Source organism: Tursiops truncatus, chromosome 2 (assembly GCF_011762595.2).
Source record: "Tursiops truncatus isolate mTurTru1 chromosome 2, mTurTru1.mat.Y, whole genome shotgun sequence".
In the NCBI taxonomy this organism is placed as follows: domain Eukaryota; kingdom Metazoa; phylum Chordata; class Mammalia; order Artiodactyla; family Delphinidae; genus Tursiops; species Tursiops truncatus.
The window spans coordinates 31,201,559-31,216,949 of NC_047035.1; the positions used below are offsets into that span (position 1 = coordinate 31,201,559).

Below are 15,391 nucleotides of genomic sequence, written 5' to 3' on the forward strand. Positions count from 1 at the left end.
GGCACATGAGAACCATATAAATAAAATACAAATCAAGTCCTAGTGAAGGTCTGGTTTAGAGTGGGCCCACTGGGTCCACAGACCTGCCCAGTGTTTTATCCCTCATCCCTGAATGTATGATCAGAGCGGGCATACTTGGTAGTCAGGCAAACCAACTAGTCAACCACACTAGGGAAGGCCGAGTGGAAGAATATGAAACTCCCTCCGACCCCATCCCTCCACCCAAGACAGTACATCACAATACCTGTAGGGATGAGAAGAGATATAAAGGAGAGGGGTGGTGGCTCTCATATTCCCAACTGATTCACTAGTCGGGTCCCTACAAAAAACACAAATGCAAATTAACACTGCTTCAGGTACATGGTCACTCCGGCAAATGTATTCTTATCCATCTCTACTGAGAACGAAGGTCAGAAGCAGTCTGCATTCATGTGGGGTGGATAACACTGTACGTTTACGGTCTTCTGCCCTCCCTCAAAAGGCATGAAGGAAGCTGTGTAGACATGGTGCAGAAAATCACACTGGCCCCCTACGTTGATGACATCACGCCGGTCAGACTGGATGATCAAGAAGGGGCAAGGATGGTAGGACATAAAGCCTATAAAAATTCAGGAGCCTGCTGGAACTTCCCCTTCAATGTAAAGGACTCATTTCTCCCATGACTAAAAAGGACTCAGAACGCCCATAGGTCAACATGGATTCTGAAGTCTGCAAAGTCCATTTGTGAGAACACTGCTCTGACCCATTTGCCGAGTCACATGGAAAGCTTTGAGTGGGGCCCAAAGGAGAATGACTCTGCAGCCAGTCCAGGACGTGGTGTAAGTGGTCTCGCCACTTGGTCCTTACAACCTGGTAGATCTTACGATATTTAAAGCATCTATGATGGGAAAAGATGCTGTGTAGGGCTTATGGTAAACCTAATTGGAGAATCACAATGCAAACTCATAGGATTCTGGAGTAAGGCCATGGCATTTATACCAGCTCCTGGTTTGCTGCTGGCCTTGGTAGAGAGTGCCTGGCTACGTGACTCGTCAGACATTAAGCCGTAAGCCTGCATAGGCTCAGCAGCAACCCATTTGAAAACGGAAGTGGTACACAGGGCATTGGACATGAGCAGGGAGAGGGGACACAGGTAGGCTGCATGAGTAGGCAGCCCAGGCTCCCCGCCATGTCATTCACTGCTGTCGCACGAGCTCACCCCTATGGCTAAGGGCATGTGTCCCTTATAACCAACTTACAGAAGAGGAAAGAAGCCAAGTTTGGTTCACAGGTGGGTTCCTGTGGTAGGTACATGCAAGCCAAAAATGGACTGTTGCTGCAACGCAGCCCCACTCAGGTGGCCCTTTAAGACAGCGGTGAAGGGAAATCACTGCAAGGCAAAAATCAGGCTATCCAGTCGTCCACTTTGTGTGGAATCAGAACGAGCCCAAGGCCAGAAAAAACATGAACAAATGGGAGTAGCAAATGGCTGGGCTGATTGGTCAAAGACCTAGGAGGAGAAAGATAAGGTGGTCAGGGACACAGGTTGGGGCACATGGTTGGTCTATGGGAGTGGGCGTGGTGTATAAAAATCTTTGAATGGTGTTAATGGCCACCAGAGAGCATCTACGATGGAAGAGGCACTAAACCACCAAGTGGTCCAAATGATTTGGGCAGTTGATACCTGCTATCTTCTTCATTAGTCACTCTTGTGCTGGCAAAATGTGTGCATGAAAGGAGTAGCCATGGTGGCAGCAATGGCAGATACACAGTGGGATTCCATTCACCAAGGACGGTCTAGCTACTGATGTTGCCAGATGTTTAACCTGAGGGCTAGAGATCACTGCTGTATACTGTATATTGACTCAATACCCACCCCTCAAGGAGAAAAACCATCCACCTGATGGCAAGTGGACCCCTTCCACTCTAGGTGGGGCAGCCACTTATCTTGACTAGAACTGACACACATTATGAGAATCGGTCTTGCCTTTCCTGCATGCAGGGCTGCAGCACTATGATCATATGAGGGTTTACAGAGTGTCAGACCCACTGACACAGGATTCCATGTGGCACTGAATAGGACCGTGGGACTTTACAGCAAAGAGAGTGAAACAGTGGGCACATGGTCGGGGGATCTACTGGTCCTATCATGTACTGGAAAAGTTGCTGCTCTGATAGAACAATTAAGTGACATTTTAAATGTGCAGCTGAGGTGCCAGTTTGGAGATGATATCCTGTGAGGATGGGGCACCACCCACACTCCAGGATTGCAGGATACATCCTAAATCAATGACCATTCTAGTGGTTCAGTGGCCCCAACTGGCGGAATACACCAGACTGGGAACCAACAAATAGAAATGGGAACGGTCCCGCTAACCATCTCTACCAATGACCCTCTTGGGGAACTTGCTTCCTAGTCCCACAACTTTAGGCTCAGCGGGTCTAAAGAACCTGGTTTCCAAAGGGAGAAATCTTCTGTCAGGGGATATAGCAAGAGTCCCATTCAACTGTAAGCTACGGCTATCACCCAGTCACTTTGGGTTCTTTGTGCAATGAGGCCAGTAGGCCCGAAAAGTCACCACCACGTTCTTTCCTTGGTGGAAAGGAAATTAGGAGAGGTGGGGCTGCCGTCTCGCAATGGTAGGAGGAGAGACACGCGGGGCATGCAGGTGATACACTGGAGTGTCTCTTGGTAATCCCTTGTCCAATTTAAATGGAAAATGGTCAGTCAGGTACAGCAGTCACTGCTTGAGAAGGGCCTGGTAACCAGAGGCTCAGAGCTCTCAAGGATGAGGGAGTCTGGGTCATCCCAGCAGGTAAGCCTAGCAGTAAGAGCAGGTAAGCACCTAGACTAGCAGAGGTGCTCGTCAGGAGAAATCTCAAAAGGGTGACAGAGGAGGGCGACACGTGGATGTGAGCAGGGCAAGAACTGCATTGGGCGCTGTGGTGCTCTGCCCAGATTCCACTTCAGGATGGACATAATGATCCCTATCCCAGCTGCCAGGAGTACTGCCGCCCCAAGGTGTGTCCTCAGAACATCTCAGAAGCGCTCCAGATCTTCCCATGGATTTTTAACTAAAGCCTTTGTTGTAACTGCATCAACAGTTCATCAATCCAGCTTCTCCTGCTCCCTCACCTATACTGTCCCTGAACAGCACTCTCCAATAAACTGTGCAAAACCCCCAGCCTCAGAGTCTGCTAACTAACGCCCTACGGTCAACACCTCAGTCCCAGCCAACACTGCCTCAAGGCTGAATCACAACAGCCTCCGAGGATGTCCTCAGGGCTTCCCTTGCAATTCAAATGTCCTGGACACCGCCCCCCCCAGATCTTCTCCATCATGCCACTTATTATGTGGATTATCTCAGGCCAATTACTAAAAATAAGGTAGACAAAACTTGTATGCCAATGGAAAACTGCATCGTCTATAGCATACTTCTCTGTCTTATCAGGTTCTGATTCTGAGGGAGTTATTTTATAACTTTGTAAAATGTAGGTATTGAATAAGTCATGTAAATTCTGTCTCCTCTAGTAGAGGTTCAGTGGACAAAAAAACCAAAACAGTTTGTCTCCATTTCACAATTCATTTTTAACATTCTTTTACTCCACATACACTTGTGCCCTTTTCTAAAAAATTTAAATTTGAATGTGTTATAACGTGTGGTTAGTGCTTCAGATTAATGCATCAGATAAAGCCTTGAACACATGTAGTACATTTTTTATACCTGAGGACCATGATTTTACCTTTTCCTTAAAATTATCTTTTAAGCCTCAATTTTCACATATGCAAGACAGTAAAAACATATGGCAGGTTTGTTGTGAATTTATCTGGCACAGTTTACTTCGATAAACACTTTCCAAAGAGAGTCATTACTGCTTTATATAGAGTCCTTTTGCTCAGATTTGCAATGGAAATATAATTTATTACTTTCCAGAATCTTTGATCTGGCAAGAGTTATCATATGCCAGCCCTTTGCCACAGACATGTCAGCATCTTGTTTTAATGTCTTTACACTATTAGATTGTGTCTAGTCAGTCTGTCAGTGTCATTTACCTTCCGTCCTTGAATATTGAATATTTTCAAGATAATTTACAACAATCCCTTTCAAGCTAAACAGATCCTGAATTTTAAACTTTTTAAAATTAGATTTTGCTTTTAATCTCTTAAAACACGTTTGCTCTTAGTTTAAAAGCTATGAGACATTTTCCCCTGCCCAAACTGATGGGTGTATTTGGAGAAAATAATTAAATTATTCTTAGTTGGAAATGTAATGAAGTAGGAGGTGTAGTAAATTTGTGTCCTCTGAACTGTAAGATAAAGAGATTTTCCCATGTTTCAACTAGTGAACTTCACACCAGTGGGTTAGACCAATTCTCTGCAATCAAAGCAGGAAGGGCAAGGTGTTGAGTAATCCAATTAGAGCATCTCAGCAGAAGCAGAAGCTGAGTGTAACACAGTCGTATTGACACACCTGAAGGAAGAATGTGACAACAGAAGAAATGTGGTCTGCTTGGAGTCTAGAAAAAGGAAGCCAAAGATCAAAATTTGACAATGTTTACTGCAGAGTGAAAAAACTAAGACTGATGGACATAAATATTCCATCACTAAAAAAGTAGAAAAATTATAAAGCATGCTTTTCCCAAGGCAGGAAAAAAAAATGTTCAGAATTATAAAGAATGATGTTCCTTGTGCTCTTAATTCTATGTCCATAAACTAACTTCTGATGACCAAAGTGGCCTAACAGTTACCTTCTGATATGAGGCTGCGAGTGCCCTAATCTCCTAATCTGCCCTAATTGACTGAAAATGCCAGTCAATAAACTGGCATTTTCATCAACATATTGACCTTCTACTACTTTCATTATCATTAACTGCTTCTGAAGTTAATTCAGGTTCTGACAAAATCAAGTTTGAGTACTAACCCTAACCAACGCCAAAGCCAAGCATATCTGAACAGTCTGCCTCTCCAGAAACTCTCTCTCCACATTAATTCTAGCTCTTAAGCCATCTTCCTCCTTTACCTAAAACACACTCTGTGCAACTTTAGTTACAAAGGGATGCTAATGAAAACTTCATTATGAAAAAATGCATCCTAAATTTAACCTTATTCTTCACGTTCTCTAGAAGTGCAGGGGCTGAGGAGCTTGTATTTTTTAGGCCCAATACCCAGTTCTATGAGGCTTGCTGTGCTGGCCGTGGGCAGCTGGGCCAGTGCTTGCCTTGGTGGTGACACCTCACCATCTAATCACTGGAGACACCAGAGCTTTTCCTGCTTCAGTACTTGTCATTTCTTTGGCCCTCTCACCCATGGCCCACATAACCTGTAAGTTTTCTTTCTGACCTGCATACCCAGAGGGTGAACCAACACAGGTTGAGAAAGAGAGATGTTAACTAGAACACGTCAGAACTCGTGCAATTGGAGAGTTCTCTCGTTTCCAGAAAGGAAAAGATATTATCCAAGTGAAGTATTTTTTGCCTCCCGTCCTCTGGCCCCATATTTTTGAGGAAAAAAAAAAAAAAAAAAGTAAGTCTAAGGTCTTACAAAATGAATTATAAGCCTCTGGACTGGATGGTTTTCAGTAAATAAACCATTTTATTTCTCCGAACACTCAACTCACTCAGCTCAGCAGATTAAGCTTTAAGAAACTACCACTTAGCAATTCAGTGAAGTAACAAAACAAGAATATTAACAATTATCTGAAAAGGCTATTCAAATATTCCTCTCTTTTCCAACTGCATAAATGTATGAAGTCAGGTTTTCTTCATATCCTTCAATCAAAATAATGTAATGCAACGCATTGTACGTAGCAGCAGATAGTTCAGATGTCTTATGCAATTTTTAAAATTTGGAAGCACTGTTTTAAATAAAAATGTTATGTTAACATGTAATGAGTTCATTATTTATTAATTCATTTAGAAATAACATCTTTAGTATTTGTTGTTTTAATTCCTAATGCAATAGATATCAGTAAATATAAGTATTTCTTACATAAAAAGAAGTTCTTTGGTAGCGGGGGGCTCAGTAATTTTTTTAAATGTCAAAGTATTCTGAGACCAAAAAGTTTGAGATGTGCAGTCCTAGAGAAATCCAACTTACCATAACTAACTAAAAAAGGAATAGGAAATCTGAGTAGTCCTTTAGAAACTGAACCCATCATTAAAAGCCTTTTCCTAAAGATCATCCTATGTCTAGGTGCTTACTTTTTTCTTTTTTTCCCCAACAAGTTTAGGAAGGAAATAATTTACATGGAGAAAAGCAGAAGCATGATGAGATGTAAGGCAGCCCCTCAGAAAAAAAGAGCAAACACTTGGACCTAGTCCACCTCAGTTTCTGCTGACTTTCTGTTCTAGGTCTGCTACAGATGCATCCTAAAAGAAACACCTTATTTTGTAGGTAGTCTGAGCCTTCGTTTCTTGAAAACAATACTCAAGTTCCAAAATGCTATGTACAGAACAGTTGCGGACATTGTGGCTAACTCCTTTGCACACATCGTATAGCAACCATGCTGTTTGCTGAGTGAACTCTGGGTTCCGGGCTAAGCTCTGATTTGTCTGAGCCAATCGTGGTGACTGTTCTTATCAGTGACCGGTTCAGAAAATCAGGACACAGGGACAGGTTAAGGATCTTGCATGTGTCAACTCTTACATTAATGAGATGCAAGGAGAAATATGCTCAGGCTTCTGGGAGATTTTCCCACTTAAGGGAGGTAACAGGAAGTGTTTTATTCTGAATGATAATGTGTATGGAGTGAGGTCTAGAAATAGACACCTAGTTCCAGTCTGAAAAGAAAGCCAGCATACACAGGAGGGCAGAGTTGAGAAAATTAGATACACGGAGCTGGAATAACATGATTAATCAATCCTGAAAGCCCAGTTTACCTTTCATTTTATAATGAGCCAATTTCCTGTTACAGGAACTTTGAATTGGGGTTTTTCTTCCTTGCAACTGTAAGCATTCTAAGTAAATATTTTAGAACTATTTAAATAGTATCTTAATGCAATTGTACCAAAGGAGTCATCCCCAAATTTATAAGCTAGATAAATCTGCATTTTGTCTAAAAAAAAGATATACCTTACTTTAGCCATTTGTACTCCACTGTTGAGTTCCCACTGGGACATCCTGTGTTATTAACTAGTACACAACCGAGAAGTGGTGGGTGGTTTTTGAGAGCAAACCCATTAACAGTATTAAAAACGCTGCTTGGTATCTGATAAAATTCAGTGCTGGCCTGGGATGGTGACTATATGATAAAGACAAGTCAGGATGCTTGTGCTTCAGGATGGGACTGGCCTGGAGTATCCTTACATGGGCCCGGTTATTATGGATTCATACAATGTCCTTGGGAGCAAAAAGGAACCCTGGACTGAAAGATGACTTTTCCCTTTCAGCACAGTTTACTGGGCACTGAAACTGAATGGTTTCTTAAAAGGCTTTCAGATAAGACGGATTCACCTCTTACCACTTGCTGTTAATATATATCCTGAGAAATTACAGAGCGATCTAGGGATCCTCTTGTACCAAATTACATTTTTCGAAGCATGAAGTTCAATCATATTTAGTTTTCTTTAATAAGCACATATGAATGGGGGAAAAGGGGAATAAAACAAACGTTTTATATAGTAAGTGCTGAATGAATACCCCAATACCCCAAAAGCCATCATTTCGTCATGTCCTTACTTCACAAGGTGTGTTTTACCTTCCCCAGAGGAAAATGCACCTACATGGTGAGATTCATCGGTTACAGGCCAACATTTTCGGATCCTTTAGGAGAAAAAAAAATCCTAAGTAAACTGCACTTTACGAACAACGAAGAGCTTTTAGGGGACCCAAATTTCAGGTCAACTCCCTTTTGAATCTCTGGCTCTAAGATTAATGTAGATCACATACACAGAAAATCCCTTTCTTTGAAGATGTGTTTCATTTAACCAGCATGTTTCCTGTCACTAGAAAAAATACTGTCCTATAAGATCCTATAAGACTAAATGCCATTACATTTCTAGGTGTGCCACTGTGATCCTGGGCAGGAAGACAGCAAACTGTTTGGGACTCTGATGCCAATGGCACGTCACCTGCACCCTGCTGGCTTTGGTTGTTATTTATAGTTAAAATGACTCATTGAAGGATTAATAAGTGACTCAGTCAAGAGTATATCTATTATCATTGTAAGTCAGCTTGCATTTTCTTGAAGTATTATACATGAAATCAGTGGGTTAGTACACACACCAAGTTAGCATTTGTCTGATTTTGATGACTATAACCTGTATGTTCTTTCCATTTTCTGTACTGTAATTTAGTGTGATACAGTGAACATGTACGCATTTTCATCCATCATCCTACATGTTCCATCTGATATTATATCATTAATAGGACACATTCAGATAAGTTCAGAAGATGTAAACTACAACCTTTCTGCCAAGTGTGAAAAGCTATCCTTTTATTATGAAATTTATACATTTCTATTATGAGCTGAATCCCATGTTAATAGGCCAAAGCTTCTGTTTAAAATGATTATTTTCAGAACCAAGTACATGTTTTTAAAATATGCTAGGCAGAGCTTAATATGGTAAACTCTGATTTTTCTTAATTTGACAAAAATGGACAGAAGGCAAAATGAAAAAAAATTTATTTCCTCCGTGTTTTATCCACTGTCGATACTGTATCTTTGATGCAATATATTTGCAAAGAAAAAACAATCTCAGCTTTTAGTTTCCATTTTAAACATCTACCGTATTTACAAGCTGTTTAGAATAACAAACACTCAGACACGCGCACACACACACACTCACAGACACACGTGAGTACATATATTCTTCTCTCTGGTTTATACTGAATGCTGGTAGAGGCAATGAATACTTTCAGAGCCCATGATCAGAAAAGGGAAAACCATTCTCCTTCCTCCCACCTACCTTCCTGGAATCATTTTCAGTATTCTTTCTTCCATTTCCTCATGCAGAGCTCATTGCCAGACTTGTACAGGGTTAAGGTAATCATTTTTTACAATTTATTTTTACTTAAACTATAATAAACTTTAAAAAAGCATAAGCAGACATGATTTTTCCCCCATTTCTATTATTTTGGTTGTAGAATCAAGTTTCATATATAAAAAATCGTGTTTAACCACAATTACGCTAAATCCAAGAGTCATCTGGAGCAGCCATCTCATTCTCCACTACTACTCTGCTTCGAATTCCAGGGTATCACCCCATCTGTGCAGATACCACGCAGGAACTCATCCTTATCACAATCTTAGATGACCTTTCTTCCTTCTAGCTTGGATCCTCTGAATCATAAATTGTCAGGTGCAGAGCTGAAGCATAGAAAAAAGGTATAACCCTATATAATAGGTGTGCCTTAGAAGAGAGCTGTCATGTAACCTTGTGATGACACTCAGCTCTGGTCCCCCAAAGAATGTTATGCTGCTTCCATAAAACGGCAGATAATGAAGTTCAGTTCACAAATAGAACTTATTTTCTCTAATTCAGAAAGAATATGTGGCTGATAGGCAGTAAAGAGAAATTCTTATCACACATAATTCTTGACAAGATGACTCTGGAGAGGTGATTCAAAGCAGAAAATATACATCTGTTTCAAACAAAATTAATACTTCACTCACATACCTACCAGATCTATTTGTATAATAATTAACTTCTCTCCAATCACCTAAACAAATGAGAAGGACTAGGTATATATGAACCAGATTTTTTTAAAAAAATGAAGTGAAGAAAAGAGAGGCTGGTTTTTTAATACTTAATTTAAAAAAAAACTATACATATCCAACGTAATATTAAAATTTATGCTGCACAAATACACGGTAATAGCTAATTTTCCTCTTTCTCCAGATAAATAAAACTCAATTTCCATATATGACTGAAACAGAAAGTTCAAAGTCCATTAATAGGCTCCAAGTATCATCTTAGCCTTGAATGACATCTTACCCTTGGTCTGTGTCCAAGCAAAGTAATTTTACGTGATTAAAATATACTACAAAAAAGAACAAGAATGAATATTGAGGACTTTAAAAAAAAGGGGGGGGCTGTGTCCATATTCATGAAAAAGTAATGAAAACAAACACAAAAGTCAATCACAACGCGGGCAGCCTTTTATAGTTTTGTAGCTAGTAAACATAAATGCAAAGAATTCTCATGCAAAATTATTGTTATCTTCTTCTCAAGTCACATATTTGGGAGGGAAGAGTTTTGAAAGAAAACAATAACCTTAGCCTCTGGGCAAATGTAAGTTTAAAAGACTCAGTTCTGGATGAATGGGACTCAGTGCAGCAATCCACCACATGAAGATTTCCTAAGCAGAGGCAGAAGGATGCTGCTCAGAAGCAAAGTGGGATTCATTAAGGCTAAGCTACCCTTGCTTAGATTTGAGGCTGTTTTTTCTTATATTTTCATATGAGATGGAAAAGTAAACTAACCCAGGAAGAAAAATACATCTTTTTAATGAGCTGTTGTTTCTTACGTAAAAACTTGTATTTCCACTGCCTGACATTTGGTACACAGAGTAATTTTCCATAGTTCACTCGGGAGAGAAATCTTGTCTGACTAATTCTGCTTCAAGGGTCTGTAGAAGTATCTCAGATTTACTTGAAATATTAAAAAAAAAACAACTTCAAATCTAATGGAAGTTAATCTTCCAGTAATGGAAACTCAAAGAAGGCAGAACACTGATGAAGTCTGTTCGCTAATTTCCTGAAAGGTAATTAATCTCCTTTTACCTTAAAAATATAGAGCCTCACCACCTACTCTCCCAAGTCCCTTAAAGATCAACATCTTGTATTAATCTAGACTTTTGGAAAACTTATAGTTCTTTAGAAAAAAGTGAACATATAAAGTTTTATCAAGTATTGAAAAATGGTGTAAAAATAGGGCTTACACCAAGTTATAAACTGGAAGATTAACCAAAAATTTGAGTTATAAAATGATTTTTAACACTGAATAACAACAACAGCAAAAGAGCTAGGAATTTATAACTTATTCCAGAACTCTCTCTAAAGGGGGAAAAAGCAAAATCAAACAAGAAAAAAAACCCGAAAGATATCAATAAAACTATTTAAAGCAAATGAAAAAAACTAGCGTTTTAATTACATATTTTTACTTTCAAATTATGGAACTCTGAACGTTTTGGCAACTGTGAACTAAAGACGCTAATGTGCGTATACTGGAGTCTTATATACTAATCAAAAAGGCTAAGCAGGGAATCTAAATGAACAGCTCACTAATCTCCAAGAGGGTGTGGGGTGGCAGGGGACAGGGTTGAATAAGACATGTATAATCAACTTAATTAATGAAAGTGTGTATATTTCTGTATTATACTTTAGTTCCAATTATTTTTAAGACATGACTCCTTCTTTAATTATCAACGCTTCCCCTGATGCAATTATTAGAAAAGTATTATGATTTTAAAAAGACTATATGTTTTAGTCTTAAACATTTGAAGTTCAGGTTTTTTCTTTTTCTCTGTGTAGGAAAATGAAGTATCTTCTATTTAAGACTGGAAAGGCTCCACTTATCTTCTCATCTAGGCAATGACCATGAAGAGATCATATTCATCTCAGAAAGGGAACAAGCAGCAGGGAGCATAATTCCTCTGAGAGGATTTTAGATAATACAGATAGACAAACAGATCATATATTCAGTTTCAGAAGAAAAAAGAAGAACCTGAACCTTAATGGCATATTGTAGATTTGCCAAAATAAGGCAAACACAGAACATAATGACAGCATCAGGAAAAATACATTTTAACTGGTCAATTTAGAAAGGGTACCTTTGTGTAAATGTTCAGTAAATCATTTGACAAAAAGTTTTTCAACAGTAAATTCTGCAAAGTGTGTGAAGTCTGGAAACCTCAACACAAGGCACATTGGCTCCTGAATACCCACAAAAATTTAAAATTGGAAAAAGGAAAAGTAAATCGGTTTTGGAGTGAAAATGCAATCAGAGGCTATATATTAGCTATTTACTTCCTTAGCTTTCATTCCTTCCACTGAAGTGTCATGTGATACTGTAAGATCTACATCAGAATTAGGAGGAAAAACAGCTTCTATCTCCTCTCACCTCATCAGAAGACACTTTAAACCCACGCTGTCCAATACAGTAACCACTAAGCACATGTGGCTAGCAAGTACCTGAAATACGGCTAGTACCACATGCTGAAATAGCAATACTTTGGATATAATGGACTAAACAAAATGTATGACTGAAATTAACTTCACCTGCTTCTTTTTACTTTCCATTCACGGGGGCAGAAAGATGGCTGCTCCTAAATGCTCAGATGTACAGTCTTCTTTGGAGTTTCACACAAAAGGAGAAAAATTTTCTGAAGGATTTAAAAAACGCCATATGTTGAAAATTAAATCTAAACTGCAGTTCCCACCTAGTCTAATTGTAAATCTGAGTTATATATTTCCCTGAATACATACATTTAAAAAAAAACCAATAAAATTTAAGTTATGAGACAACATATGAATTAAGTCAAGTTCATCACAGTTATAAATATTCCAAATTACAGCTACACACTATAAATCACAGGAAATAAAATTCAAGTAATAGAATAAGAAGAGAGGAGGAAAATAATAGGCAAAGTTTTAAAGAGGGATATAACAATAAGAACTGCACCATTTGGATAATTTTGTTTGAAAAACTTTTACTTGATTAACTGAACTGCATGTGAATAACTTCAAGAGCTAAGAACTCTTAAAATAAAAGGCAATCCATCCTTTCTTTAAATTCCAGGACGTTCACCTTCTTCTTTGAAAAGCAAAAGTATTTTTTCTTCCCAGAACTGACCCCAGCAGAACTTGCCCCAAGTGGGAGAAACAGGGTAGCTGGGACGCACACAGTGTTGGAGCCCATCTGAAATGTGGACACAGGAGCTGGCAGGAGTGTTCACGGGACTGAGTCACTGACTAACTGGCTCCGGGAAATGCCAGTGATGAAGCTACGTGTATCTTGAGATTAAGTATTCATTCTAAAGGAAACATCCAGTGGACTGGCATGAAGTACAAACTACTAAAGAAAAATGAGCAGCACAGTTCCTGCTACGTATAAGGAAAGGGAAGGGGTTAATCCCAAAGGCAATTTAAATAATGGTATTTTATTTTTATATATAAATAAATGTTCTGAGAAATCTCAGACTTTATAGTGCATTGTAAAAAATTAGTGCAGTTTTTTTCATTAAAGTTTTTAGCGCTCAAGGAATAAGATAAATCTATGTCTGTTCATAGTCTTTTTCACTGTACATTAAACTTTTATACTGCTATATGTCAAACTGAAGGTTTCTACACTTGTCTGTTTTTAAAAATCAAGGTAAATGGATTTCATGTTTTATGACAAAACATGGCAATTATTTTTGGCAAAAAAATTAGAAAAATATGAGATCATAGTTTAGAAAGCAAGAGTTTGTTGATTTAAAGCATAGGCAATGCATAGGAAAAAACTTTTTTTAAGGATGTATTTTAACAGAACTTTATCCTTCATGCACGATGTTTTCTCAGCAGCTAACTTAAAAAAATATTTCAGCTTTATTTGGGGATGGAGACAGTGACAGGAGTCAGGGTGAAGGGCGAAGGAGAGGTGCTTAACCAAGCCCACTCTATGTTCAAGTCTCTCCTACAGGATCAAAGGGATACCTGCAGGCATCTTCTGCTCGCTCCTCTTTTTTTCCAATCTCTTGGAATTTTGAGGGAAAAGAAATGAAGTTATAAAACACTGGCTCACACTTCAGCCCCAAGTTCTAGTACCCCAGTTTCGATTACAGTCACGTATTTATCTTCAATCTGAACCAGAAGTACTGTCTTGTCGATGTGGGATCTAGTACCTGGATCTCTGCTGCAAGGCACCCAACGGTGAATCACCTAATGATTCAGAATAAAACAAGCAGTTAGTGGCAGAGACCCTGAATACACTCACAGACTCTATCCTTAAGATTAGAGGTAGTAATTCAGTTTGGTAATTAAGCATAAGTACATAAATCAGCTAAAAACCAGGCATACCAGTCAGGCTACAAAAAAGTCAGAGCACCAGCTTCATAGGAGAACTTACGTGGCCTTCCATGCCCTCCTGGGGACTCCAGTCTTTCCAGCTGTTTCTCCCAGCTTTTAACCGAATACCCTCATCAGGCCACTGCAGCTCTTTCCTTTTTGACAGGTTGATCCCATCCAGAATCTGACTGGGATCCACAATCTGCAGTATAAATAAATATGGATCATTCATTCAAAAATGAATGAATGAATTCAAAAATTCACTTTCCCCTCGATGACAAATAATTATATAATCCCAAACAGAATTTCTTTCACAGTGTCTCAAATTCTCCACTGACTATAACGGAATAAAAAACCACCTAAAGAGCCACCTGAACTCCTTTTAGCCTCCTAGGAGACCTTAACTGCAATGGCCACATAACCATGCTGAAGAGGGAACAAATACCACCAGTGAAAAACTGCTTGCTTTCAGTTTTTATACTGGCAGAAACATTTTTTCAACATTCAAAACTGTTCTAGTCTTCAGACTAAGCAATATAAGGTGTGTCTTCACAAGAGTCCTTCACTCAAAAAAACAAGAAATAAAAACAAACGAGTAAGAGAGACAGTGCAAGAAGAACTGTGGGCTTACTCACCTGGACTCTGTAAATCACCTCCCCCTTTTTGGCATGGGAATTATTGGCAGGACTTAAGGTGTTGCCGGGCTGCGTATCAGCGGCACTGCTCTGACCACCGTCTGTCCCAAGAAAGCCCACGAGGGTGTGATGCTTGCAGGCTGGGATGCTTTGGCTGGAGCTGCTAGAGGAAGGCAGGCCATGCTGCACACAGGCCGGGCCGCTCTGACTGGAGGGTTCCATCTGGTTCACCACAGAGAGGCGGGACTGGATGGATGACGGTAAGTTGCGAAGCGATATCTGGCTGGTGGAAGAGCGCCGACAAGGCACAAATCCCGTGGTGGACATCCGGAGAGATGAGTGCCGGCTGCTATAGCAGTATGACGACTGGCTGGCTACAGAGGCCCGGGCAGGGGACTGCCGGACCAGGCTGGACTGCACAGAGTGAGAGCTGTGGCTAGCGGCTGGGGAGGGAGAAACAACAGCAGCGCTCCTTCTCAGTGGGATGACCCAAACACAACTGCTTCTTCAGTAGTTTCTAAGACTTTCTCCCTTAAGCCTCGCACCTTAAATTAGTTGGTGAATTTACTGAATTTAATATTTATACCTAAAACTTTTAAAGTTGCCAAAAAGAGATAAATATCTGAGATCTATTTTCTTATGTGGTTTTTGTAACATAATTTCTATTTGCTGAAGCTTTTTAAAATTCAAATTCTGGGGCATAAAAAAAATACAATTAAATAATTTATAGGAAATAGCAGGTATTTAGGTTGAGATAAATCCTAAAATTTCTTTCACTGAAATATTTCA

General features: G+C 39.5%; 1 protein-coding gene across 11 annotated transcripts in view; it reads right to left on the minus strand.

Moving 5' to 3' along the window:
* Positions 1-272: 272 nt before the first annotated feature.
* The window catches only part of PCNX1 (pecanex 1), a 179,625-nt gene continuing 164,506 nt past the window's right edge, over positions 273-15,391 (minus strand). For 5 of the 11 annotated variants that reach the window (XM_019921947.3, XM_033850978.2, XM_033850975.2 and 2 more), the window contains 3 exons: positions 14,603-15,045; positions 14,029-14,169; positions 8,586-13,841 (listed from right to left, as the gene is read on the minus strand). In XM_019921947.3, coding sequence (XP_019777506.1) covers positions 13,701-13,841; positions 14,029-14,169; positions 14,603-15,045 — 725 coding nt within the window. In that variant the 3' untranslated portion in view covers positions 8,586-13,700. Of the gene's footprint in view, positions 320-7,524; positions 7,742-8,585; positions 13,842-14,028; positions 14,170-14,602; positions 15,046-15,391 lie in introns of those variants that run through there. The other 6 variants (XR_012329918.1, XR_004525034.2, XM_073800299.1 and 3 more) reach the window with 6 other exon arrangements.